This window comes from Cheilinus undulatus, linkage group 12, assembly GCF_018320785.1.
Source record: "Cheilinus undulatus linkage group 12, ASM1832078v1, whole genome shotgun sequence".
Taxonomy (NCBI): domain Eukaryota; kingdom Metazoa; phylum Chordata; class Actinopteri; order Labriformes; family Labridae; genus Cheilinus; species Cheilinus undulatus.
In genome coordinates this window covers 6,371,783-6,396,107 of record NC_054876.1, presented here as the reverse complement: position 1 = coordinate 6,396,107, position 24,325 = coordinate 6,371,783, and the positions used below count along the sequence as shown (strand labels likewise).

General features: G+C 38.7%; 2 protein-coding genes across 2 annotated transcripts in view; both read right to left on the bottom strand.

Annotated features, from left to right (window-relative positions):
• Positions 1-3,890, bottom strand: part of nova1 (NOVA alternative splicing regulator 1) — a 76,812-nt gene extending 72,922 nt beyond the window's left edge. Inside the window, exon 1 of the mRNA XM_041801780.1 lies at positions 3,148-3,890. Within this exon, the coding sequence (XP_041657714.1) occupies positions 3,148-3,322 (175 nt within the window). The 5' untranslated portion in view covers positions 3,323-3,890. The remainder of the gene's footprint in view (positions 1-3,147) is intronic.
• A 5,219-nt stretch (positions 3,891-9,109) lies between these two features.
• kptn (kaptin (actin binding protein)) lies at positions 9,110-23,289 on the bottom strand. The gene is made up of 12 exons (XM_041800694.1): positions 22,855-23,289; positions 21,793-21,875; positions 21,599-21,683; positions 21,053-21,107; positions 20,625-20,703; positions 18,873-18,946; positions 18,613-18,719; positions 16,824-16,928; positions 15,646-15,709; positions 15,384-15,519; positions 11,437-11,610; positions 9,110-10,157 (listed from the first exon to the last, which is right to left on the bottom strand). Exons 1-12 carry the CDS (start codon positions 23,054-23,056, stop codon positions 9,993-9,995), a joined length of 1,329 nt encoding a protein of 442 aa, XP_041656628.1. The 5' UTR covers positions 23,057-23,289; the 3' UTR covers positions 9,110-9,992.
• Between the last annotated feature and the right edge of the window lie 1,036 nt (positions 23,290-24,325).

Sequence of the window (24,325 nt, the reverse complement as noted above, 5' to 3'; positions counted from 1 at the left end):
CACTAGATGTTATCATATGTATAAGACTGTGCAGTGACATTTCAGTATCTCTCCTCTTACTGTTCCTGCTTGTGTTATCTGTCAACAAAGCCCCCCTGTGCTCTGTGTTTCTCTGGAAAAATGCTGATTTATCTTTGGCCTCTGCACAGGGAGGCATCAGGGAATCCCTGTCTCCAACTACAAACACAACAACACTGATAAAAAGGCAAAGTGTTCACGAGTCCTATCAGTGTTTAATATGAAAGCCTCTGCACATAAATCACATTAGATTCACTCGTATGTCTCCAGATGTAGATGAAAGAGCTGATTTGGGTCAAATTCAAAGCTGACCTGAGCTGAGGAGGCCACACACTCACTCAGACACTCTGACACTCTCCCTGCTGGGATATGAAGTAACAGCTATAAACACGGGCAGTGTTTCTAAGTGCCAACTGCACAGGTGTTGAGTGTTACAGCCTCATGTGCAGCCAAAATCTGCCTTCATGCTGCACGCACTTCCTTGGTGTTCAGTGTTTTGCTTTTATTCTCTGACTAGTGCATGTAGAGACTCCTTTAACCACCGCTTTGACTGAATAAGGAGGAGGCATGGGGCATGAGTAGGGCTGGGAAATATAGCTAGTATGAAGAAGTATCAGTGTGTTTTCATGTAGGATTGATGCTGACACACAGGATTCTAATGAAAGACAAAAACAAGCCTAATGGTCAGTAAAAATATAGTTTACAACAAGATAATCCTTTAAAATGTTTAATCTAAAGTGGAATTAATCATGTTATTTAGGGATTTAATTTAGGAGCATTTGTATTATTGGGAAAAATTAAATGACTATTATCTGTTTGATACCACAGCAGCAGAATTAGAGGCTCCAGTTACCCTAGACTGACAGTTAAGAGCTTTTAGCATTGATGCCATACATGCAACTAGTTAAGGTCCATAATTAGTGCATTATTTCAAACAGTTAAAGATATGCAGACACTTCCAGTCTGTGGTGACACAGTTGATGGAGAGTACGAGTAACATGACGAACAACATGGGAAATCATCACCCCGAAAAGATTTGCAAAGATGCGAGGAGCAGAGTCCGGCCAGGCCAGAAGACTCAAAATCCCACTTCCCCACATTAGTGAGAGGGCTCAACAGATCACAAGGAGCGTCCGTGAATGTATCATCTAGGACCTACAGCTGTTTTCACTGGTGGACAATGAAGGTTTTGAAAGGTTAGTAAACATGCTGGAGCCAAAACATAAGTCTAATACACACCTCATATTGTATTTAAAGTTAAATTGTTTTTAATAAATGCTATTATAACTTTTTTATAAGCCTTCATTTGTTTGTTTGCAATAAAAACTGTACCGTGGACTTGTTACCAAGGCATTATATGGGAAGGATGTTTTCACTCTCCTGTCAGCTTGCTTTTTGAGTGTGTGAGAGTAAAGGGGGAAAGCTCTAGTTGTGTGAGCGGTTGTATGCAATGGCTGCTAGTGGAGTGATTAGCTCGGCTGCAGTTTTGTCAGAACCGGACAACATTTCTTCATTAAAGCAAGGGCAGAAAAGATGTTCTCCCCCAGTCTGCTTCGGCATAGGTTGCGATCATTACAAGTGGGGTTTGCCAGTGTATCCTATGGCTACTGCAGTGGTAGCTATTAGCTCAGATGTAGCTGTAGGAGAGCGGGAGTTTAATCGGAACTGGACCACACCAAAAGCCTTTTTTGGCAAGGAAGATATTTTTGCACGTCTTTATTTTTGCACGTTTTAAAAGTCCAGCCCTTCCCAAACACTTTCTATGGGAGCTTTCCCAGATGAATGTGAAATATATCCATGCTATGGACATATGAAACAGTCAGTCTGGGGTGTCAGGTTACTACTACTTAGTATGAACATGAAATTATCATTAATAGAAGCAACACTAGCATCTACAAAAACGTTTTTGTGCGGCTGTGGTAAGTTCATGGATGTTTCAAGAGTACCTTTCTGCAGACAAGATGGCCGACATACATCCAATCCATACAGGAAGTCTCAACCGGAAGTCCGTACGTCTAAGGTTAGGCTTAGGCATCAAAACCCGAGTGGTTAGGTTCAGGGTAAGGCAGTGGGGAGGGTGATATATTTGAGATCCAGCACCGAGGGTTAGGCTTAGGCGCGAAAAAGACTGACAAACACTGGCAGCTGAGTCCAACACGACGAAGAAACTTCCGCTTGGCACTTCCGGCATGGATTGGATGTATAGCGACAACCATGTCGGCTATCTTGACTGCAGTTGGGTCCCTCTCGGATGTTTTGGCTCTCAGCTTCATATTTTTGATTTTATTTGGCCCTTGAGACAAGCTGCACAGACTTGTGTGTTTATTGGTGGTCTGACAGATGGGTAGAGTATGGCTGCGTGTGTTGGATCTTTAAAAAGCTGGAAAAGAGGAATCATAATTTTGTAGTAATGGATGGTGTGATACTTATAAACAGCAGTTTTGTAAAAAAAAAAATGTGATAATGGGGTGAAAACACCAATGACCCAGGGACAGACAAATGGACTATAAGATCAAAATAATATGAGTATTTATGTTCATTCTGTTGATTTTGGACAGAATGAATAAACTTACTCTTTTGAAGTCAGTGTCTTTAACAGAGATGAGACCTCTGCAGAAACTTAATGATCTTCAGCTCCTCCTCAGTTTCACTTTGACAAATGCTGGCAGTGTATTAGTGCAGGTTAGTTCAGTGTGCATTAAGAATTGAAAACCACATTGACTAATTCTGGGTGTCTGGGGTTTTCATTTGTGCTGCTGTGGTATCAGGCAGGTTTCAATGATGTTTGGTTTAGTCTAGAATCATATCAAAGTTTATAACTCTGTATGGTATTTCTTAACAAAGGAAAAGGCTGAGATATATGTCATGTAACAGCATTCAGCTCAAACATAAGGAGATATGGTTTCTGATCCACAGCTCCCTCCCCTACATGAATCCCAGTCAGTGTTTCTGAGTGTAAACTGCACAGGTGCTGCGTGTTCAGCCTCAATCTGCCTTCATGCTGCATGGACTTTCTTTACATTCAGTAGCTTTTCTACTCCAGCCAGTACGCAGAGGCTTTTCCAACCTCGGCTCTGACTTCGTGTGGAGGAGACTCGGTGCATGAGCTGCGTCTGGAGTCTGCCTTACCTCCAATGTTGGTGCGCTTGGTACAGCCGGCCTCCTCCGCCTGAGTTTCCAGCGGTCGTTTTCGGGAGTCCGGGTTATCCGCCTCCATGAGGGGCTGCTGCAGACTGTGCAGGTTCGGGTTTGAGTAGATCCCGTTATGGTCCACGGCCGCTCCACCACCACCGGCCATCATCATCTTTTCCCTCGGAGGTGTAGATAAATCTGCGTTATTCCTCCTCACCACCACATAGCCCGATAACGCGCTCCGCGCTAAGGACGACAAGTTTTGGGGGGCTGAGACGGTCTCAGAGGGATCAAAATGTCAGACAACACGGGGATCAGGCTCTCCTCTTTCCTTCTTCCTCACAGAGCTAAATATAAAAAGCCCATTGAGTGAAAGGCGCTCTTTCTCCGCGCTCAGCGTCGCTCCAGCAGCAGCAGCATGCTCCTCATTGTTGACGCGCAGAAAACAGCCTCCAAATAAAGCAGCCAGGAAGGATCAGCCATTAAAACAAGTGCAACAGCCTCAGAGGAGGGAAGGAGTCTAAGTCATCTCCGCCTCATGGAGAGTGAGTGAGTCCTCGGTGTGATCACAGCAGCTGTTGTTATTGTTCCTTTGTAGTGAGGAGAGGAGAAGAGGGCAGAAACATAGTTAGAGATCAGACACAGAGGACCACAGTGCCACTGACCGGCCACAGACGAGGCCAAGAAACAGCATCCACCTGATCACTAACGAGACAGAAACTCCGTTCAAATAACAGCAAAGGTCGAGCTAACAATAAAGAATGGATTTTTACTTTCATCCTCTAAAAAGTCTCCTTAATGTTCCTCACATTCCTGCTCTAGTCTGGGTTTGTTTTATAAGATCATATTCTTAAAGTCATGTTAACTCCAAGTCATCTCTCATAAAGATATAAAAAAAAAAAATCACAAAATATAAGACCAGGAATGAGTTATAAGTGGAAGAGTTAAGACAATAAATCACCAGTAAAGGAATGTTAATATTACTGTGCCATATATGAAACTTATATACATCTAGTCTGATCAGTTTTATACATTTATGTAATAACAACTTTAATTAAAGGTTATTGATATTTTTATTTAGAAGCTCTTTATAATAAAGTTTGACTTTTAAGCCCTAGTAAAGCATTAGTAAACAGAACTTATCATTTATGAAGTATAATTAAACAGTAAAAGCTTTATTGGTACAGTAGTGAAGCATTAGCTTTAGTAAAACGTTACTAAAATGGTGTAGTTACTGCAGAACTGTGGCTACAGTTGGCTGTCTCTCAACTCTTGATGACCAGTTTGCTCCTGCTGCTGCATCAGTGGCGTACGAATGTGCATGATGCATGAGAATGGGATTAGTTAATGACAGCCACACGACTGCAGCAGCCTGCATCATCAGTGTGTGAATGAAGAGAAAATGATTTGACCTGCAGTAATTCAAGTCACGAGACAATTATGAAAGTGTTAAACAAGCTCAGTTAAGTTCTTCTACCATTTATGATTTACAGCATCAAAAAACGTTCTTACAAAAGCAGGAAGGTTAATAAAAGCCCAGTAAAAAATATGTTATAAATTAAAAATCTGTTTTACTGGGCCACTGAACAGGTGAAGCAATAGGAACTTTATATATATCTTGACCTTGAATTTCCTGCAAGATTTAATAAAATTATCTATCTATCTATGATAAATAGAGCTGTTAGCATTAATGCATTAATCAAGATTAATTAATATCCATAATTCGTGCATTATTTCTATAAATTGCAGTTAACCTTCTGCACACTTTGGTTAAGCCATGCCAGCATCTCCCTGCAGCCACAGTGATGTGAAAATATAAATTCACCACTGCTCCTTAATTTCTCATCTCACTTAAAAAACTCACAAACAGCTCAGTGGACACGCCAGAGGTCATCTTCATCTTGTGTTGGTAAAAAAAAAAGCCTTTTCACTGGTCCTTTATTTTTCTTTTCAGTCCATAAAAAGTTCCTTATTTTGTGATAAAGTTCATTTCACAATCTTAGAGCCACTCAAAGTTTTTTAAAATTTTCTTTTAATATTCAAGCAGCTCCTTTTTTTACAGTTTATTTTAATTCCAAAGACAAACAGACACAAAACAGAACATCACAGTACAGAACAGTACAAATATACAACATAAAAACATTCTGCCAGAGTAGAGTTTAGTTTGCATCAATGTAGGAGCTTGTTCAGGAAATCATGTCCCTTATTAAAAGGAAATAAATGCAGGTCTTTATCCAAACAGGTAGTCCTTTACTTTTAGTTTAACACAGTCCAGAAATCAAAAATGAAACAAAAGCAATTTGAAGTGCAAAGTAATGAGACATTTAACACAGCAAAAAAAAAAAAAAAAAAAAAAAAAACTGTGATTATTCCAAATTAACTACAAAATAAAAAGATTCAGTGGGAATCAAAAAGTTTATCATTTGTCATCCCTTATAATAATATTGAAGACAATTTTATCACAAGTATATTATACACATATAAAGAGTTTGATATAACAATATATTCAATATATTTATCATTTTATGAGTAAAAAACTGATTAAAGGTTAAGAGCTAGAATGAAAAGATCACAAAAAATAAACCTTTTAAATGAAGCGCTTCAGAATAAAATAAGCACTAAAATATAGGTAAACATTTACAAACAAACACATCAATCTTGAAATAATGTATAAATCAACCACAGCAATGAAAATAAAAACATTTTTATAAGCACTTAAACAGATTAAATCAGCTCAATGAGAATAAGATCTATAATAACTCTATTGCAAATTTAATCAAATACAATTTTCATTGAGGCATCAAAATACACATCTTAAATATTTACGTATGTATAGATATATGAACATAAAAAGATAATTGGTTAGATAAACAGTTGAGGTTTTTCTCTCTGCTGGAGGCTCCACAAAAATAACAATGAATTGCTCAGTCAAAGGATAAACTAGAACATTTCAGTTTAAGAAAATACAGTTACTCCACCAATGGTGTTAAAAGTGACCCATGCAAAACAGCCTGATTAGAAATAATGATGATAAAATTTATGCCAAAACTTTACTATGGGAGACCATTTAAACCAGATCCAGGAATGCTGATGTGTTCTCTGTCCTGGAGGTCATTTAAGAAGTAGAAGTAGAAAACAGTCCTCACTGTCCTGATGAGTCCAAATCTGACTCTCTGTTTGGAGATAATGGATTCTGCATCCTCCAGGTTAGAGAGGAGAGGGACCATCAGGCTTGTTATTCGCATTCATTTCCAAAGCTAATATCCGTGATGGTACGGGTGTATTTGGACACACGACATGGGTAATTTGCACCTTTGTAAGTCTCTATCAAAGATGTAATATTATGTTAGAAAACACTTTTTCAGTAATTTGCACGTTTATTTGGGTGTATGGAGAACAGCTTAGATTGGGCCCCAAAATTTCTGCCCTTCCCTTCCCAAGCCTGTGCATGTATGTTCTCTCCAACATTGGCCAGGCTGGTGCCATTAACTGCATTTATAGGCCTGAGCACATTTTAAACCTGACAAGTTTAAATAATTTGGTTATTCCCCTAAATTTTAGCCCCAATTTAGAGTTAGAGTCTAGAGTAGAAATCCGTTCAGACAAGAAATTAATGAGGACAATTACAGACGTGGCCTTTTTATCGTGAGCAATGAGGATGAGGAGCAGACGCACACACTGAACGCAGGGAGATTTTTGGAGATCATCAGTCTGTTAACAGAGACTACAGTCTGCACTGCTCTTCACTGGCTTCACCGGTAAAGTGAGTTACATTAGAACAGACTGACGACTGAAGCTTTTGCTTCTTTTTTCTCTCTGTGTGTCATTGCGCACTCTCTCTCTCTCACACTGAAAGTCAATGCTCCACGTTGGACAGTGAATTTGATGTGCTGTTTTCAAGCTCCTAATAAAGAAACAGAAATATGTTGCATTTGTTCCCCTTTCTGTACTGAAAATGTGCCTAACCATGAACTGAGGTTCATGCCGTTTCACCCCTGGTATTAACTGGCTGATCTGATGCATGTTAATCAATAAATTACACATTAAATCTGTCTGTTCTACACCGTTTGTGTAATTTCCTCTCTTGAGTGTTCTCCACCTGCTTTTTAAGTCTTTCATTGCTTTTGCCTTAAACTTGTCTTCTTCATTCATGCCTTGTACTTCCATCCGTTTAACTGCATTCTAATGATAGGAAATACATCTTTGCCAAGAAAGGAGTGGAAAAAAAGACTCCACCAGCATGCGTTGCTCCTAGCTCTGACTTGTTGCCATGGTTGCTCATCCCTCCACTCTGCACCAAGCGAGCACTGGCTGATGTAAAACACATCAGTATTTCTACAAACCAAACATTCACAGACACACTTATACAGCTGGAAATACAGAGAGACTCGCCTGATTGTGGCAGGTTTATTCAGTATCACGGTGATGTGTCTGTAATTTGACAGATCTTTATTCAAACTTCAGCTTTGAAAGTATAAAAATATGCTGTTTATAATGAGAGGGAAATGAATCAATATAATTGAGTCATTCAGGGGGGATTATTGGACTGTGTAATTACAGATTCTATGATTCACACATTTTTGGACTGTAGTAAAAATCATAGTTTGGTTTGAAATTAAAGCTCTGCTTATCTGAGAGAAATAAAACTTTCATCCATCAGTCAGTGTTTCTCTTGATAGCTTTCCTATCTTAAGGGAGAATTTGTGCACCAGTGATCCAAGCTGTTGCAAATTTAAAGGGTTATTTCAGTATGTTTGAAGTTAAATCAAATGTGGTACGTATCAGTAGTATTAGCCTCCAGGGATTTTAGTGAGTATTGCTCCTTTAAGAAGGTTGATGGTTGTACCTGCTAGGCTATACAGCGTAGCAGATTGGTACAGTTTCTCCCTGGAATATAGTGAGTTTTTGATCAAAATGTGCCACAGAACAATGTTGGCTCAAACATACACACTATCAACATTTTGTCTGCATTGTTTTATTTTTTACCTAGAAAACCTCTGTGTTTTTGTCACTATGCAAGAGCACTAAGCGGTAGCCAAAGTCTGCATTGCAAAACTACACATCTTTGCAAATGTTTGCTGCGTGACATAGTGGGTCACTGCAAATTTATGCAGCATTTTCCTGCATTTTGACTGTCAGACTTAAGAGAATTAGATATTTTGTGCACGATTCCTGCAGTCTCACGTTGCAATTCAGGTCTTGTCTGACTATCTTGGACTTCAAATTAGGTAAGCATCAGTTTAGAGACACAAGGTAGACCAGTTGTAGCACTATTGGTATGATACAGAGTCAAACCATTCCGGCATCAAACCAACTGTAAACACAAATCTACAGTATCGTTATTTTCATATATACACTCCTCAAAATTTCTAGGAAATGTAATGTTTACTGCTTCCAAAATCTTCCTTTCAGACCTCAACCAAAGAGCCATCATTCACCTTGGACAAAGACTCCCATCATCCCATTTAACCCACACTTCACCCTGCTGACATCAGGCCACAGATCATGGATCTAAAGTTGAGAAGGGCTCGCTTCAGTAAGAGCTTCATCCCTTCTGCTGTGGCAGTGCTCAGTAACCTCCCACACATGTACTGTACCTCAAACCCAGACAAATATTTGTTACGTGATCAGCGTGTGCTCATGTGTGTTTCTGTCTTTATGAAATGTATCTGTATTGATGTGCCTGTACAAACTGTGAAAACATATTTCCCTATAGGAGTAAAGGCTATCCATCGCTACATTCGTTCACATGAGATCATCTCTACAGGAGACTGTCAGACAGGAGAGTATTAAGGAGCAAAGCATGATGTAAATAGAACAATGTTGAAGTAATGGACAAAGCAGCAGACTCCTTATATGAAGCCATAACAACATTTGACTTCATACCAACACTACATGTACAACCCTAGTTCCAAAAAAGTTGGGGTGCTGTGCAAAATGAAATGCAATGATTGTCAAATCGCATAAACCCATATTTTATTCACAACAGAACAGTATTACTATTTGCTCATTCTGATTTTGATGGCAACAACACATCTCAAAAAAAGAAGGGACACTGCTCTATCATAGTGTAGCATCCACTCTTCTTTTAACAACAGTCCATAAATATCTTGGAAGTGAGATCAGTTGCCGGAATTTTGGGAGAGGAATGTTGCCTCGTTCTTGTCTGATGTTGGATTCTAGCAGCTCAAAATTCCAGAGTCTTCTTTGCCGGCTTTTTCGTCTTATGATGCACCATAGCTATCCATGTGCAAGCTGCTTACACCATAGGCCCTATCCATACCATCAGAGATGCAGGTTTTTGAACTGTGCTCTGATCTCAAGCTGGATGGTCCCTCTCCTCTGTAATCCACAGGACATGGCATCAAGAGTTTCCAAAAAGAATTTCAGTTGCAAGTGAACTGAAATAAACTAAATTATTTCTTTGACACTGAAGCTTGAACAGATGCAAAAACACAGAGGTTGAGCCTGTAGGCGGGGGTTAAACTGGATGTTCTTTTCTCTTTTTTGTGTTCTTCTTCTGCCTTGTTTCAACATTAAGATTGTGTGTCTTTTACCACAGTAAAACACTGATAATCAATACACAACGATTAAGAAAACAGGTATGGACAAAAGTTTATTGTCTTGAAATGAGTGAGCTCCACCTTCAGCTCATCAGAGCTTCATGTAAAGTAAATTTTACCTTCGGTCAGCGGCAGAGCAGAGGGGTGTTGCTGTTTAGTGTCTGTCATCAGCGCCACATTAAAGTGTTCATCCTGAGACAATCCTTCACGTCACACATGTAAATAACACAATCCTGTCACTCTGTTCCAATGGGACTTCCTCATGCAAACACGCTGTCCTTAATTAGATGTCATCTGATCTGTACTCCCTTCTATCGTGGCAGCAGCGTCTGTCTTCTCACAGTCTTGCGTTTTAGCTGAATCCTGATCAGAGCTGGCTGTCAGCGCTGACACTCGGCGGGCGAGCCGCTCCAGGACCAGATCAGCCGTGCAGGTGAGGGAGTGCTGACAGGAAAAGGAAGAAAGAAAGAAAATATACTAAGCTTTAGAGACTCTACAGCTGCCCACTTACTGGGGTCTATTTTGAATTAACTGGCTAAAAAGAGGACAACACTTGCGGCACATGTTTAATATTTAATAGTAGATAGTTATTAAATTGTGTCTATCTCAGTTGGTATTGCAGACAACCATATAAGAGAGGTTCCAGTCCTTAAAGCAGTGATCACAGGGTCGAATCCTGATCCAGGTGCTGTTCGCTGACGTCTTTCCCCACACTCTCTCCACATATTTTCTGTCTCTCTTCAGCTGTCTTTACTAATATGCTACACTTAAGGAACTGTTGGTCCCCTTCCATTGAAGAAAAACCCATAATAGTCAGTGAAATAACTTGAAACAGACAAAAGTAATAATAAATAAAAATGTACTGTAAATTAACTAATAAAAATCAGACATCGCTTTTGAATTGTGGTTCAATAGAATCATTTAAAAACAATTTGATGAAACTAGCCTGGACAAAATTGATGGTACCCTTAATAACTTCATATTTTGTTGCACAACCTTTTAAAGCAATCACTGCAATCAAACAATTTCTGTAACTCTCAGTGAGACTTCTGCAAATGCAATAATTACAAATGAAATTGCAATTGCAATACTGGGGATAAAATGCAATTAAATTGATTTTCCAAATCGTTAAGCCCTAGATATGACAAATGTTTTGTGAAGAAACTAAAAATTCCTGTGAAAGAAAGCTTTGATTCTTTCAGTTTACAACATGCCACAGAGCTGCCTGGCTATAGTAACAGCAAATACCAGATTTAATTTAGTAAAAACATCATTTGACCTCTCACCATGTCATAAAATCAGAAGACAAAACGATATTGGTCAGACAGAGAATGATAAAAGCTATTTTTAACTGTGTCTTGTATGAGACACGGCCCTAAATCTCTTTGAAATCACAAACTTTATGGTCCATCAGTGAAAATTAAATGTTAATGAAAGTTAAAGGGCACCACTGACTGATCAAAAAGAGCAGACAGAGGGTCTGTAAAATCTCTTTAATCATCCTGCTGCATTTATTCTAGTGGCCAGAAGAGGTCAGTGCAAACTAAATGCTCATTTAAATTCACTTCTCTGATATATTCTTTTCCCAATCTAAGAGCGCAGTTAGAGTTAAATTAGTGAGCATATACGCACTTTATTAAATTTATTTGCAGACAAACAGGATCAAAAGCAGAACAGCACTGAGCACTGAATATTTTATTATTATTGATCATTTTCTATATACCTGTAGGATATGCAGCCCCTTCAGAGTGAGGACGGCCAGCTCTCTCAGCCCGTCCCCCGTCAGGTCTAAGTAGATGATGGACAGCAGAGGACTCTTGAAGCTCCGCCTCCACTGCAGCTGAAACTGTCCGTCTACTCCGCTCCCTGCTGGCTGGAATTTATAACACAGAAGCTCCTGTGTGGCAGAGAGGAAGGTGAGAAAATCTGCATTAAAGTATGCCCTCCCATCACTCCATCATTAGAGTCAGACGGATGAAAATTAACAACAAACATGACTGTGTTCTAAAACATACTTAAATGCTGGTTATTGTCACAGACTTAACACTTTCATGTCTGATGCAGACCAACTAAAGTACAGTGTGTCCTTCAACATGTGGTCACAGTTTACAGCAGACAGGTCTGCCTGCTTTGTGTTTATTCTGACCCACAATCTTCTGCTTCAAGAGATGCTTCAAGTGAGCTGCAGGGGGATGGCATTTTCTTCCTCAAAGGGAAAGTTTTTCTGATTTATTGTTTTAGACTGTGATGGATGTGTTCACAAGAAGGTTGAGTTTTAAAGTGCCAGGGCAGTACATCCTGATGTGATGCATACTGCATGCAAAATATGAACTGTCTGAGGATATGTGCTTATCTTATTCCCAAGATCTGGACCTTTTGTGTATGTCACTACCCCTCCATGCTGGTGACAGCCAAGGCAGGAGGCATTATGTTATCAGGTTGACCGGTCGGTTGTGTGTACGTACATCCAGGCCAATCCTCTGAAAGCGATATTTCACAAACACTTCGAGGGATTTCCATCTATTATTTCACCAATGTCCACTCTGAATCAGAGATGACCTTTAAGGTCAAGGTCATTGGGCCTTCTGTTCACAGTACCACAGAAAACCACCCCAGCCTTTCATTTGGATCCACCACTGTACGCTCACTGTGTGGCAACTGTAAACCCTGCAGTAGCATTCAGGGAATTCACAAAGCATTCAGACCCCCTGCACTTTTTTTTTTTTTATTTCCTTATGTTGCAGCCTGACACTATAGTCTTTAAATACATTTTTATTCTCAGTAATCTACTCTCAGGATCTTGGATTTTTTTTTTTTTTTTTACAAATTTGTGAAAAATGAAAAAAAAAAAAAAAATCACATTGACATAAGTATTCAGACCTTTTGCAACAACACTGTACATTTAGCTCTGGTTCCTCTCATTTCTCTGGATCTTCACTGAGATGTTTCTAAACTTTGACTGAAGTCCAGCTGTGGTAAATTAAGTTGATTGGACATGATTTGTAAAGGCACACACCTCTCCGTAGAAGGCCTCACAACGGACAATGCATATCAGAGCAAAAATCAAACAACGGGGTCAAAGGAACTGTCTGCAGAGCTCAGAGACAGGATTGTTGACAGGCACAGATCTGGGGAAGGCTACAAAAACATTTCTGCTGCACTGGAGGTCCTCCATAATTCTCAAATGGAGGAGTTTGGAACAACCAGGACTCTTCAAGAGCTGGTCACCTAGCCAAACTAAGCAACTGGGGGAGAAGTGTCTTAGTAAGAGAGGTGACCAAGAACCTGATGGTCACTCTGACTGAGCTTCAAAGATCCTGTGCTGAGATGGGACAAAGTTCCAAAAGGGCAACCACCACTGCAGCCCTCAGTTGATCTGAGCTTTATGGCAGAGTGGCTAGTCGGAAACCTCTGAGTCTGCAAAAAAAAATCCATTTGTAATTGGATTTGATTTACCACCAGTGGACTCCAATCAAAGAAAAGAAACATCTCAGCAATGATCAAGAGAAATGGGAGGAACCTGAGCTAAATTTCAAGTGTTTCTGCAACACATCTGAATACTTGATATTTACTGTGGTATGTTAGTTTTTTATTTTTCACAATTTTACTAACATTTCCAAAACTCTGTTTTCACTCAGTCATTATGCGGTGCTGAGTGTAGATTACTGAGAGCAGAAATGAAACAAATGTATTTTCAGGCTGCAACACAACAAAGTTGAAAAAAGTTAAGGGGGTCTGAATACTTTAATTTACAAACAGCAGCAAACAAGAACCATCAGAGGCAATTCCTGTTTGCTGTTTGTTGAGATCTTTTACTGTTTTACAGGCAAAATACAACACATGAATAATAAAACACAGTATAACATACACCTTAAATTGACATCTCTCTCTAAGTAACTGTGAGTCATTTGATGCTATAAATCAAATGTGGAATAAACACAATGACTGCAGATACTCCTTCATATTATTATGAAACAAACTTTTCAATCACCATAAACTGTACAGCTATGTTGATATAGAGTGCAGGAAAAAAACAACAACTTTGGATTATATAAGAATTAAATACATCAGACCACTTATAAGTAACACAAATGTAGTGTTAACCGAGATTAATAATTTATTTTAAGTATGAAGTTTTTCGCTTATGTTCCAGAGAAGACTGATTCAAAGTGTGTGATTTAGTTTCAGAATTGCATCAAAAGGAGTAAGTTAAAAAGTATACACAGAGAGGCCATGAGTCGTGATTTATTTAAAGAAAACAGAAAACATCATGTAAAATTAGACCTTGAGTACCCCTGTGTAGCGGAATTGAATTGTGCTTATTTCATAAGCAGATGTTTATCTGGTCTCGTCATGACTGTGGCTTGAAATAAGACTAATACTTGACTTGAAATAAGATGAATATATTGGCCTAAATTTCATTTTTTGCTATTGTGTGTTTGGGTTCCCTCTGTTAAAAACACATTGATGAGCCACACTTTCACAGTGTGTCATTTTAACCTTCATTACTAAAAAACACTGTTGTTTATTTGGACCCAGTCCCACACACGCTGTCTGACTGCTGGATTAAAACTCCTCAGTAATAGGCTTACATTTGAAATTACATAACTGTTGCTAAAAATGACTACACTTCACACCGAGAACCTGCATTTCTCCTCTAGGGCCTCTGTACTTAAGAGTCTTTGTAACACAAAGACCCCCAAGACCAAAACAAATACAAAAGTGACACATTCCTGTAAAAAATCGACATCTTTTAATTAATTCATTGATGAAAACCTAAGAAAACAGGTCTATACATTTTTTAATTGCCAAAAGACATTTGTATAAACTATCTATTAGGTGTTTTACCATGATTTTAGTAAATATGTGCAAACCTAATTTTGAACAGCATCAGAGCAGACATGGCATTTCAACCTGTAATCAGTGCACTGATAACTGTAGCCTCTATACATGGGCCAGAGGGGATTTTAGACCCTTTTAAAAAAGTGCTAACACATCTCTTACTATCACCTCAACACCTCTTAAATTATAACAGCTGCACTTTTCACCATAGTTTTGAATTTTTTCAAACATTTTAACTGTATTTATAACTACTGTTTTGAATTTTTTTGTAATGGACAATAATATTCAAAATAAAAAATGTCACACCAGAAAAGTTGAGCCAAGGATAACTTACTGAAGATACAGTGGGAATTATACACAATGAAGAAATGCATGTTGTTACATGTAAAGTCTGGCTTTTATAGCTTTATCAACATACTATTATAACAGTACTGACATCAAAATAAAGCTCAACAAGGACGGCTTTTAATTTTGTTTTCTGGCTAATAAAAATGGTGCTTGAGTAATAATTTAGTGTTGAAAACATTTGTGCAAATTGAGTACTTTTGCAAAATTAAAACATATTCCACATTTATTTTCTTACAAAATACTGTGTTACAAATACATGCTATCATTATTTTCTTAAATAGTCCCTTTTTTCAGTAAAATGTGTGTGTTGTAATTTAAACACGTCACAATCTCTGTGGAAAACCAACCCCCAGCACTGACCCTAAAATCATCCCCAGTGTAGGCGCCTACTCTACCAGCTGAGCAGAACCAGTGTCAGGGCAGCTGTGCTCTCTGATGTATCTCATTAAAGCACTGTAGTAAAGAGAGGGAAGCTCTCACCTGCCCATATGTTCCCAACAGCACCTCCTTCTGCCCGTCAAAGTCCAGATCGATGACCAGAGCACAGAGCACAGCGTCCCACTGATCGCTCTCTGAGAGACACACTGGACACGACAAACCTCGATCCTGCACGTCTCTGACAAAATACATATGCAAAGACACCATACTGAGAGCAGGTATTTTATCAACCACAGAGGTTTGAGTTACAATAAAACAATAGAAATCTCTGCATTTATATCTTTAGAAGGTGTTTGACTCTGACCTGTAGACCACAGCCATCTCTATGGCACTGGTTACCAGCAGGTTGTAGCTCTCTATCTCCACACCTGAAAAAGAAAAGGCACAGACAGCAGACCCATAGTCAGCCTAGTGGATGGGATTTTTGCCTAAAAGTAAACCTTTTTGCGGTTTCTCTTGCCAATTTCTTAAACTACTTTAAGCTGCAAATTACACTCACAAGGCCAGCCATACAGGGGGAAAAAAGGGAAAGCTTTCTGGGGCTGAGCCCAATGAAGGGACCAGTGGGGGTCAACAAAACCATGGTCGAATCCTATCAGGTTCTGTTTTTTTTATTAAAAAAAAAACTCACCATATAGTAGAACAGCAAAAATGCATATTTTTTAGTTGCTGTTTCCTCATATCAGTAATAAAAGATGTAATCCCTGTCTCCTTAAAACTGTACAAGCCATTTTTTTGTAAAGGTAGAAGTGGGCTGTGATTTATATTTTCATTTTATATAGCTACAACAGGACCTTCAAAAAAGTTAGATGCTAAAAGAGCAGTTGGAGTGAAGTAGGGAGCTGGCTCACACATTTTAACCATAATAACTTGGTAACACAGTTCTCCTTTAGTCAGTGCAAAAATCTAATCAACGCCTGGTTTAAAAAAAAAAAAGAAGGTCAAATCTTCATTGATAATTTATTCACATCTTGCTAAGAAACCATTCACTGAGTCTTTCTAGTGCCCAGCCATGCCTTTTGGCAGCCCTGGTCAACACAAGTTCACAACACAGAAATTAATGGAGGGAGAATCATAAAAGTGGTGATTTTATCAAGATAAAGGCTTCTGTTTGGATCAGATTTTTTTTAATCTGTTGGATTAATTTAGGGCTGCACAGCAGCACAGGGCAAGAAGGGTCCTGGTTTGAATACCAATCAGACCGAGCCTTTCTGTGTGTGGAGTTTTCACGTTCTGCGTGGGTTCTCTCCCAGTACTCCACCTTGCTTCCATCGTCCAAAGACATGCTTGTTAGGTTAACTGGAAAATTAGTCATACAAACATGTATAAATGTATTTTAAAGTCCAGTTATAGTCAGATTGGCACAATTATTCAAAATTTTCTAACTGCATATAAATATTTGTAGGTTAACTTGCACATCCAAAAGGAGTTAAATGTAAAAAAGAGAATAAAAGAGACAAACAGGTACACATGTTAACCCACTTTTCTGTCCTTCAGACTGGTCTGGCTCCATTCGGCAGCTCAGAGGGAACAGCAGGACTGAAGAGATTGGACTGTCAAACTGGAACCTCCAACTCTGCAAAACCTCTGATTTAAAACAAAGAGGAGAAGAGAAATATATTTTCAGACCAACTTTTTCAATTAAAGTCACATTAAGCAGGTTTGTATAAATAGATTGCATTTTCTTGTTGTATTTTACAATGTAAAATTTTGCACATGCAGAATTTCTACATTTTTTGCATATTCATGCAGAAACTGCACATCTCTTCTATAGCTAAAATACTGCACATTTACAGTGCAATCAAAAAGTAGTCACATCCATTCTCTTTTTAAATTTTGTTATATTGCTACAAGCTACAGTTGTTGAATTTTGTTTAGTAATTTTATTTTTTAGTTTCATTCATCTACACTCATGACAAAGCAAAAAAAAAAGAATTTTAGATTTTTTTTTTTTTTTGCAAATTCATTAAGAGAAAACTGTAATAACCCACTGAAGAAGTATTCAGACCCTTTACTCGGTACTTAGTTGAAGCACCTTTGGCAGCAACTACAGCCTTGAGACTTTCTGAATATGATGCAACAAGCTTGTAAACCTGGATCAGAGTATTTTCTGCCATTCTTCTTTGCAAATCCTCTCAAGCTCAGTCAGGTTAGATGGGTACAATCATTGGACTCACATTTCTGGGTTTAAATCCGGGCTCTAGCTGGGCCACTGTAGGACTTTCACAGAGTTGTCAGTAGGCCAGTAGGCCTGTGTTGTCTTGGATGTGTCTTTAGGGTGTCTGTCATTTTGGAAGGTGAACCTTCGCCCCAGTCTAAGGTCCTGAGTGCTGTGGAATGGGTTTTTATTAAGGATATCTCTGTACTTTGCTCCATTCAGCTTTCCCTGTAACCCTGACCAGTCTCTCAGTCCCCACTGCTGAAAAACACCCCCACAGCATGATGCTCCCATCACCATGCTTCACTGTTGGGATGGTACTGAGCAGGGGATGAGCAGTGCCTGGTTTCCTCTAGAGACAATGCTTGGAATTGAGATTGAGAAAAAAAGAATAAGGAGAGGCTTCTCTGCCATAAAGCCCAGATCGTTGGAGGGCTGCAGTAGTGTTTGTCTTTCTTCTTTGTCCCATCTCCAAACTGGATCTCTGGAGCTCAGTCAGAATGACCATCAGGTTCTTGGTCACCTCTCTTTCTAAGACCCATGCCCACACTTTCCTCAGTTTGGCCAGACGATCAGCGCTCTGAAGAGTCCTGATTGTGCCAAACTTCTTCTATTTGAGAATCATGGAAACCACGATGCTCTAAGGAACTTTCAGTGCAACTGAAATTTTTGTAGCTTTCCCCAGATCTGTGCCTGTCAACAATCCTGTCTCTGAGCTCTGCAGGCAGTTCCTTTGACCTCATGGCTTGGCTTTTGCTCTGATATGCATTGTCAGCTGTGTGGCCTTCTGTAGAAAGGTGTGTGCCTTTAGAAATCATGTCCAATCAACTTCATCTAGCACAGGTGGACTCCAATCAAGGTGTAGGAAGATCTCAGCGAAGATCCAGAGAAATGGGAGGACACTGAGCTAGATGTACAGTGTGTACAGTGCATATTAAAGAAAATAAAAATGAATTTAAATGACTCTAGCATCAGGCTGCAACAAACTATTGAAAAAAGTGAGAGGGATCTGAATACTTTATGAATGAGCTGTGTATCAGATATCTACTTTATATCTCCTTTTAACACATTCTTGTAATTGTATTTATGTGTTTTTAGTCGTGTTTTCTTCACCTGGTCCTGTCTGGTTGACCACAGCCAATCCAACGCAGCCATTCTGACAGCCAAATGCAGAGAGGCGTCGACCACCAGAAATACTCAGCACATCCAACCAGAGTACACTGTATGGGCGGGGGGTAGATGTATCAGATTAATCGGTTTAGTCGTATGACTCAAGATTTGACTTTAAAGTACATTTTATATGACATATCATACACTGATTTATCAGATCAAACAGACGCAGAGCTGACAGAATCGTCCGAAGTAAGACTAACTTGCTGGGCAGTTGCTGTAGTTCAGGAAAGAGTCGCTCCACCGGCTGCTCCTCAAACTGGTGCAGGGAGGCGTTCTGTCAGAAACAGGAGATTCAGGCTGATCGATGCTCTGATGTTACATGAATCAAAGAGAAAATCTCCCACAGATATGCAAAACTCATTAGCATCATAATTCATCTCTCCTGATAGAAAAAAACTTACTGTAGCTTTGAACTTTAAAACCATCACTCTTAAATCTGACAGCAGGAACGCTCAAAGTCAGCACATGTTTCTTAAAACTGGACAACCTCAACTTTGGGGAAAATGAAAAATGTAGGAAAGCTCCTGACCGTCCAATAAAGTGATGATGAGTCTTTATCCAAGAAAAGGTTGTACTGACCTCATAACAAAATGTTACTGAAAGCTTTAAAGACATAAAAAAGAAAGATCATCACGTTCTGGTAGATGTAAAATGAAACACTACAAAAATAAGCCTCAAGCTTTAGCCTGTACCTTTCTGGTTACTGAACGACAACTTGTGTTTAAACAATCTTGATGTACTTTAAGTTTATTAAACAATTTTGAAAAGATGTACCACAGATGATTAAGTGTAAAAGTAAGTCTGTAAACTCTGCTGCCAAGGATCTCAAAGCAATAACAAAAGCTGCGAGTAGAGACGCGCTGATCAGCTCACCTCTGATGCTCACTTCTTTTTTAGGGCCCAGAGTACCGGCCTAGCTGTGAGAGCAGTTATTCTAAAGTACGCAATATTCCTTTACTTCTTTTGTTGGACTTTTGACGGTCTCCACATGCTCAAAAAGTCATGGAACTTTGCAACAGGTCTAGAAATTTTTTTGGATGTTATGGGCTTCGAAAATGCACTTGTCAGATTCCCTCAACAGTGCCCCATAACAGTTTTCAAAGTTAAAGTTCCCTTAACTTTGTACCAGAATTATGAAATTTTGTGGGTAGATGCGGCTTAAAATGATACACAAAAAAGTCCCTTGGAGCGATACCCTAGCACCAACAGGAAATCATCCCTCTTGAATAAATCAGCCAAAATTAGAGATATTGTCTCTTTCCAGGTGTCCTTCTAGGATAAACTTGTCCTAACAGGTTCATCCAGTTCAGCTAAAATTCAGCATCCCAGAATGCTTTGTGAGTAGCTAGCAGGAAGGCCACTTTTAACACTTTACTCCCTGATTATGTGAAATTCATTCATGAAATGTAAATAGTGGGTTACTGTTCAGTAAACACGCTGTATGGTGCGCAGTAGGGTCCTAGTCTCAAAATAAGAAGCAAACCATGGAGGTGGATTGAGTGCATCTCTACTCTTCAAAATATCTAGAGGGGCTGCACCACTGAAGGGGTTGGCAGGGTGAAGCAGGGAGTTACATGTTACAGGGTTGCTTATCCCGTATTCACACATACAGTGGCTGCTTTTCAAATGCACCGCTTAACCTCTCACACTGGAAGTGTGTCTGGAGCGTTGTGACATGCTGCACAGCCCTGAGCTGAGCTTGAGACGAGAGGGGTCAAAATAATGGGAGGACTAGACGTTCACAGGGGAATAGTAAATAAACAGCGGAGTATTTGCCTCTTTGGGTTTGATTTGACATTCATTTTGACTTTCATTTCTTGCTTCCGCCAATGGTGAGTCCATTATGGAGCATTTTGCAAGTTTTTTCATTCTGATGTATAAAAAATGCAGATAAAGCATGGAAAAGATAAAATCTATCTAAGTTCAAACACAAACACAGACTTTTATCTGACCTCCTTGTAAAGGTGGATCCTCTGGTCGTGTCCACTGAGCAGAAACAGCGTCTCTCTGCCGCCATCGTCACACTGAACTCTAAAACAGCGAGAGAAAAACTCACTGATATTTACACTGTTTCACTCTGTGTGTGCTGACACTCCTAACTAACATTATATGGTCCATATAAATAAAAATATACACTCAGGAATAATATAAAAGCCTCATAAAGCCTGGTGAAAGAAGACACAGTAGAAGAAAAGGTTTAAAAAGACCAAGAACAGTGTATCAAACAACAACTTCAAGTGACCTACTGTGAAATAAAATCATAAATCAATAAATGACCTCATTGTCTCTGCTTTCTTCATCTATACTCTGTTGTACACTTCTGTCTTTCTTTAAGAGACCATAAAGCCAAGATGAAACACCTCTGATTCTGTGTACTCACTCTGTGTGATAGAGCTGGAAAGGAGTGAACTGCAGCTCCAGATTGAGGCAGCTCTCTGCTCAGAAACACAAACAAACATCAGTGTTTTAAACGTGTTAGAGGGAGCACTGTAAACATGGATAGTGGTGGGAATTATGTCTGTTTTTAGTAATCAGCATCATTTGGCTCAGCTGATCGGTAATGGTGCTTTTCCACTATATGGTTCCTGCTTGTTAACCATGTCAACTTTAGCAGTGTTTTGACCTACGAATGATATGTGCGCATGTATTTCACTCAAAATGCACATAATTTTTTAAGTTAAAAATTAATTTCAAAAATGTCTCCAGAAAATGTCTTGTGGGATGAAACCTGCTCACTGGCAGGGCCATATTAAACCCTGGTATAAAACATTTATACTACACCAACATGCAGAGATCACCCTTTCATTCCTGCAACAACTTAAAACAGGAAACTGGCTCACTAGCAGGCTGATTCCCATCATTTATATGAAGGAGAAATCTCTTAGAGCTGAACAACACATTATTCTCTGGACTCTTCTTCACTCACGTGCGATGGACTCCAGGTTAAACTCTGATCCGGGCTCATAGTCACAGTAGATATTCAGAAACGGTGTGGCCTTATCACCAGAATCCTAAAAGAAAACAGACACATTTAATAAAACCTCTAAATAATCGCAGAAAGTATCAACAACACCCAAAGTGGCATATAAACATGGAAATCATTTGATTTTATAAATGTACCTTTACAAATGTGATGCCCACCACCAGACCTCTGTTGGGTGGAGACTTATTAAAGGCATCAATCGAAACAATTTCAGCATCAACTGTAGAGAAACAAAAAAACAATCAGTGTCTGAAGCATCAACCAAGATATAAATGAAAGACAAAAACAGTTACTTTAATTTATCATTAATTAAAATTCTGATCTATGCTTGAAAATATTTTAACAGGTCTTTTCTCTTGTGTAGTCTCATTATTCTGTGTACTCCTCTTGCTCTAAGGATGAAAATATTACCCACCTTTTTTTAACTCCTAAAATAAAGCTGCTTATTTGAATTTTAACCCCCAAATCAATTTGACATTAGAAAAAAACCTATCATTGATTAGAAACTTGTGTTATATCAGGATTTTGTCTCTCCACCATGCAGAAAGGCTGTTAAATCACAGTCACAGATCATCTTTCCAAATTGTTCAGCACTAGTACAGAAATGGTATCTGCCCCCTCCCATCCCAAAGGAATAAAATATAAATTATGCCACTACGGTAAAATCGAAGGCCTTTCTGTAGGAATTTCTGTAAAACTTTAAGTAATCCAGGAGTAATTGCAGCCTGCTATCCGATTATTTAATTGCACAGCCATACATTGCAACTGTGGATAAACTGTACAGCACTAGTCTGACGTTAAGGCAGTGTGATGATTATTTTAGTATTAGTACCAATAAACCTCATAAGATTAATTTAACTCCATTCACCAGATACCTTCATTAACATTATTTTACTGGGATTTCAGTAAACTGGTGACAACTGCAGCTGTGAACAAGCTTCATCTGAAAGCTTTATGATATATTTAGGATGTAGGGTTGTCACAGAACCAGAATTTTAAAACTCAGTATGCAGCTGGTGAGGTATACATGTCTACAAAAACAGAAATCCAAGGAGCCTAATATTTTCTGTTGTCTTGTTTTTAATCACAATAAATGTTCAGAATAAACGCCTGCAGTCCGTCTACATCGCTCACAAACATTAGTAATGTCTAAGAAGAGGGCTGATGTTTAACTCTAAGTAAGAGGACGCAGGTATTACCTGGTATGTAGGTGAACTGAACCTCTTTAGCCACAGGTCTGGTTTTGTGTTGAAGCTCCTGGTACCTGAAACAGACCACCTTTCCTTTCAGAGTAGCCGCCAACAGCTCATGTTCCCCGGCCTGACACAGACCATAAATGTTACTCTGAGAGGGGAAACGACTAAAACTGTCCTCCACGAAGGGGTACAGCTCTCTGAGCATCCTGACAGAACAAAATCTACTGTTTTTATGATTAAATCAGACCAGAATCAACTGTTTCATGGTCGCTAATGCAGCTAAAGCTTCATATAGTACAGCAGCAGATTGGCTAAAATAACCAAGTATTAAAGATTGTTAGTTTTAAAGTAGAGCTGCCTATTCTCATGACATTGGTGTGACTATAACTAAGTGTTCAAGTCTCCGTTATTCCTCTGGCTCATTCTGAAAATGTTCAGGAAATTATCGGGAAACAAAACATCCGGGTTTGGGGCAAGCTGCGTTCAGATTCGTGGGATATTTGAAATTTAATCCACAGAAACCACCCAACATAGAGAAAATTCTCTGAAATATTGACTAAAATTTGACAAAGAGTACTTCTTTAAAACGGATTGACTTCTGTCTTTCTGCACTGGTATGCATCATTTGTCTTAATAGCAATGATGGATTTTTTTCGAAATGCATGTCCAAATTCAGTGTATTAAAGTTTAGCTAAATTCCCACATTTAAGATAAAAATCATGCAGCCTGCTAGATAGTAACATTTACCAGTGATTTTAGATTTAAAAAAATTACTTTAATTGACCGCTTTCTCCATTTGTTTATGTTGAGCGTGTCTATGGTGTCTGGAAACGCACCTGTCCGACGCTTTTAAAGGCACCAACTCTCTGCTCTACTTCATGTAGTAAATTTATCACAGATTCGACGCATGCAATTGGGAATGCTGCCATCTAGCGGTAAATACAGATAAGGCGTCAGCAGTTCATTTTAAAACGATTTAGACATTGATAATCCACTGTTTGATTTTCCTTCATTTATGAATTAAATTAATTTTAAACTTTAATATTTTTCTAAATACATAGTAATTCACCTTATCTCCTTTTTATCCATTAAAGAGCTTTATATATACTGTAGTGACAATTAATTTAAAAAAAAAAAAAAAGAAAACAATTGTTCACCTCTAAATAGAAGCCTATCCCAATTTAGGGTTCAGTCCATTTTACTAGCCAAGTTTAATGCACATTTATATCAAATAAAAATCTCTATATCTATATATGACCAAGATCCTAGTGTTGAAATAGTTTGTTAATTGGTATTTAAATTTTGGTAAACAAATCTCTGTTGTGTATGTGTGCTGTTTAAAAATAATTAATTAAAGGCTGTTCTTGAGATTTAAATACAGTTAGGGTCATTTCACAGGCTGAAGTAAAGTAAAGACTAGCTCTTTTGTTTTGTTTGTTTGTTTGTTTTGGTTTGTTTTTACATTATATTGTAG

Excerpts from the sequence above, each read along its gene's own strand:
- kptn (XM_041800694.1), bottom strand. The coding sequence starts at position 23,056 with ATGCTCAGAGAGCTGTACCCCTTCGTGGAGGACAGTTTTAGTCGTTTC. Across the intron at positions 18,947-20,624 it reads GGATCCACCTTTACAAGGAG|AACGCCTCCCTGCACCAGTT; the intron begins GTCAGATAAAAG and ends TGTTTCTGACAG. Across the intron at positions 11,611-15,383 it reads TGTTGGGAACATATGGGCAG|GAGCTTCTGTGTTATAAATT; the intron begins GTGAGAGCTTCC and ends TCTGCCACACAG.